The sequence below is a fragment of the Neomonachus schauinslandi genome, chromosome 4 (assembly GCF_002201575.2).
Source record: "Neomonachus schauinslandi chromosome 4, ASM220157v2, whole genome shotgun sequence".
Lineage (NCBI taxonomy): Eukaryota > Metazoa > Chordata > Mammalia > Carnivora > Phocidae > Neomonachus > Neomonachus schauinslandi.
The window spans coordinates 70,041,862-70,046,143 of NC_058406.1; the positions used below are offsets into that span (position 1 = coordinate 70,041,862).

The 4,282-nt window shown below is 44.0% G+C and overlaps 1 protein-coding gene across 4 annotated transcripts in view; it reads right to left on the bottom strand.

Annotated features, from left to right (window-relative positions):
* Positions 1-2,788, bottom strand: part of BCL10 (BCL10 immune signaling adaptor) — a 10,254-nt gene extending 7,466 nt beyond the window's left edge. For 2 of the 4 annotated variants that reach the window (XM_044914060.1, XM_021690050.2), the window contains exon 1: positions 2,482-2,788. In XM_044914060.1, the coding sequence (XP_044769995.1) occupies positions 2,482-2,538 (57 nt within the window). In that variant the 5' untranslated portion in view covers positions 2,539-2,788. Of the gene's footprint in view, positions 1-993; positions 1,218-2,481 lie in introns of those variants that run through there. The other 2 variants (XM_021690051.2, XM_021690052.1) reach the window with 2 other exon arrangements.
* Positions 2,789-4,282: the final 1,494 nt, after the last annotated feature.

Sequence of the window (4,282 nt, forward strand, 5' to 3'; positions counted from 1 at the left end):
TGACAAAGAAGGAAGTCCAAATATGTGTATGATAATTTTAAAGCTTTAAAAATCCTAGCACTTTATTACCATCTGTAAGACCCTTCATGAACGGGCTCTAGCCCACCTTTGTAACTTCACCTCAGGGCACCCTCTGCCTGTGTTTCCAATTTTTCCAAGTCACCAAGGTCTTGTCTGTTTTAGGTCCTCTGCAAATTCTATTCTGCCTAGAATATTATTCCCCCCAAGAATAAAGTTCTGTCATATTCTTCAGCAACCAGTTTAAATGTAACCTTCCCTGACCATCCTATGTCAAGCAGATTCCCCCTGCTATTGTCTCAATACCTGTTTGTCTCCTTCATAGTACTTACCATAATTTGTAATCATTTCTTTGTTTTCAACAAATATATGTTTGAAGCAGGCAAAAACCAGGCATGTTTTGTCCAACTCTGTATATCCTGCACTTAGCAGTGTCAAGTAGATAGTGTTTCAGATGAATGGAAAATTCATTGCACTTATACTGTAATTTGAAATTATTAATTTATGTCTGTCTACCTCCTCCCAAGAAATCAAGCTCTTTTCAAACGGGGATTGTGTCTTAGTCTTTAATTTTTGAACTGTTAGACTCATGCATGCCTCAGAGAACTAAATTCAACCCAAAAGATGAGGTAAACAACTAGAGAGGTAGGGGAGGGGGGGGAGGAGGGTGGAACATAGTGAAAAAGTGGGACTTTCCAGGAGGATGGGTGGTGGTATACTATCCATCAAGACAGAATACTGCAGGGGACAACAAGCAGCTTTGGGGAAGGGATGATAAAAAGTTCAATTTCTGACAAGATGAGGAGTGTGCAGAATATAAAAGTGGATTTTCTGTAGATATTTGGAAATAAGGACCTAGAGTTGACAAAGAAGGAAGTCCAAATATGTGTATGATAATTTTAAAGCTTTCTGAGGTCATCAACCATTTTGAAAATAGCACGAAAAAAATTTCTAAGAAAAAAAATGTGCACGTACTTTTTTTCCATAGACCTCCTGAAAACCCATTCATGATTCCCCATGGTTATGAATTTCTGATATAGCTGTAAATTGAAATCATGGAGATGAGTAATATCAATGAACTGATAGGAAAAAAATGAATAAAAACCTGGAAGACACTCTTCACAACTGTGTGTACAGGTTTTATATTTATGCTCACTTGTAACCTCTCACAGTCTTTTGTTATCAGCTGTAAAATGGGAATGACAATTATTTCCCTTAGAGGCTGCTGTAAAGATTAAATGGCAACACTGCAAATTGTGTGACAAAGAATCTGGAACACCACAGGCCTAGCTTTTAAAGTTCATGGTTCCACTGGCACAAATCTTATATAAGACAACACTCATTTATTCTATGGTAGTTATCAATGTTCCAGTCTTATCTCTAATAGAATATAAAGCAGAGGCCTGATTGTCCTTTTTTTTTGTATCTTTCTAGGCCCCCAAACAGTACTTTCCATATACTAAGTGCTCCATAAAAATCTGCTGAATGAGGAAACTAAGGCACAAATCCCAGTCATATCCAGTTTCCTTCTGCTAATGAGTCATGCCAAGTGTAATTATGTAATTATGAGTACAATGTAATAAACCTTTCAAGGGAGGGAAAGGGGAAGAATTTAAGGTAGATGAACATTTAAAAACCTGCTGTCTTGTCCAGTTCACAGATATGATTCTGTGTAAGTACTAAGGTGTTAAACCGGAACTCATTTTCTGTTGAGTTTCTGTGTTTAATTTGAAATTATATAAAGTTATTTCAGTGGTACTCATATAGATCTCAGATGGCAAAACAAGTAAAACCTTAACAAGTATTAAGTATGAAGATTTGGGCAGTTCTGCAGCGTCCAAGCAAAAGGCCGTAATTTAGGTGCTGAATATTTTCAGCATTTACCTGTAAATTAATTTTCGGCTACACCCCCTCTCAATTTAAATATGTGGGCGTTTGCTTACTAGGGGAATTCCAGGTTGTGCTTTCAGCTGTTGAGCTTCCCCCAACCCCCCTTATAAAAGTTTCACGTATTTGCTCCACTGCTTGGGATCCTTTAACTGGTCCAGCTTTCGCTCCAGGTTGAGCCAGCAGCCTAAGGACTCTGACTCAAGGATGAACCTGGGCAGTCGATTCCCAACAACGCAGCTCCAAAGCGCAGCGGCGGTAAAAATCACCAGTGAAGAGCGGGCAAGAAGCTGACTGCGAAGAAACGCTCCACTGGACAAGGTTTCAGGAACCCAAGCCCCGCCTTTAGCGATTTTAAACGTGGATTAGCAGGTCACGAGGGGTCACTTCCACCAAGGTCCCTCGGGTGCAGTCCTGCGGTGCCTGGACCTTCCGCTTCTTCACCCGAAGGCTCCTCTTCCGACTCGGACTCCCACTCCGGGTTTCCGCTTTCCACGCCCGCCGGGCCGCAGCCTGCCCCTGCCCACCCTCGATCCCCGGCCCTGGGCGGCGCCCAGGCAAGGTTGTGCTACTCACGTCCTTCTTCACTTCTGTCAGGTCCTCCTCGGTGAGGGACGGCGCGGTGGGCTCCATGGCGGAGGGAGTAAATGCTTCTTCCGGGTCCGGGAGCTCCGGCAGCACCGCCCTGCCGGGCTGGGGACTTCGGCCTCCGGGTGAAGGGGAAGAAGGGCAGGCGGAACGGGTCGAGAGGAAGAGAACTGCCCCTTCGACAACAGAGGGGCTCAGGGATGAAACCGTAGAGCTTCCGGCTCCGCCTCTGGGGCCGAAGGCGCTGCAGACCCAGGCGTCCCAAAAGGGCTTCCGTGTCGCGCTCCTTCCTCTCCGGGAGACTTAGGCGCAGGCCCCGCCCCTCGACGAATTTGGGCGAGCCTTAGAACCCGCCCCATCTCAGAGGGAGCCAATCGGTGCCGGCCCATGGGCCAAGCCTGTCCCTGCCCCCCGGCCGGATCCTCTCAGGAGTGGCTCCGCCCACAGCCCTCGCACGTCATTTGCGAGGAGCAGCCGGTTGGCCTCCGGGTAAGGACTGGTTTCCGTGGGTGGGGCCCGTTGCTCCTCCCGCCGCACGCCCCGCCTTCGCATACTGCTCACCGCTTGTCAGTACCTCTGGGTTCTGCCCCTTTTCCCAGACCTTGCCCTACAACTTCCGGGTGCTGCGTTAGCTCACTGAAGTTGTTAGCTTATTCGCTCACGTGCAGATACCGGCGCATGTCATACACAACACACACGCAGCTTAACTATAATAGTAAAGAAATTTTTTGAAAGAGAAAAACCGCCTATGATCCCCTCGTTTTAATACCTAATTTAACGTCTGCATACTTTTTGGTCACTGTTTTTTTACAATCCTATTTCCTTTTTCATCTGTGTGAAGGTACGTCTAGCTTAAACCTCTCACAGGCCTGCTGTGAGAATTAAATGATACTATATATATAAGGTTCTTAGAGGTACTTGGCACACAGTATGAACTCTATTATTATCTGGTATTACTCAAACATTTATTGAGTCCTTATGTCCCAGTCATCTTATATCCTGGAAGAGTTCTATTTTTATGGGGGAGACTGATAAACAGCCAACTATTCCCAGAATGGTATCTAGCTACTAATAGACGTGTATACAAGACAATATGAATAATGACTAATGTGGGTGAGACGTTCAAAACACAGCCTGGGCACAAGACATGTTTGGACAACATGATAAACTGGATGGTATTTGAAGTGGTGAGGGTAGATAGAAATGACAAGAGGAACAAAGACAAACTTGGGAACTCCAGAATTTTTTAAAAGTAAACTCTACACCCAACAGGCGGCTCAAACTCACAACCCAATATCAAGAGTTGCATGCTCTGCCCACTGAGTCAGCCAGTCAGACACCTCTTGGGAACTCTAACATTTAAGGGAAGGGAAAGCAAAAGAACCAGAAAAGAACAATGTTGCCAAAGCCACACCAATGTAGTTTTGATCAAGTTGCATCATAAGCTTCTAACATTTACATTGCATCATATGACTTTTCCTAAGTTGATACATAGTACAAGTCCAGTTTTTTCTGATTGCTTAATCTTCCCTCATCTTGGTATAGCCCAATTTACTTAACCATTTGTGCTTTCATTTCACATATATTTACTGAATGTCAACTATGTACCAGACACTGTTCTAGGTGCTGGGGAAACAGTTATGACAAAATAGATAAAAATTCCTTTCTTCCTGGAGTTTAAATTCTAGCATACATGTGTTTTGGAGCAGGGCAGATAGACATTTGGAAAATGATATGTAAAGTTATTATGTTAGAAGATGATAAATACTAAGAGAAAATACAAAACAGG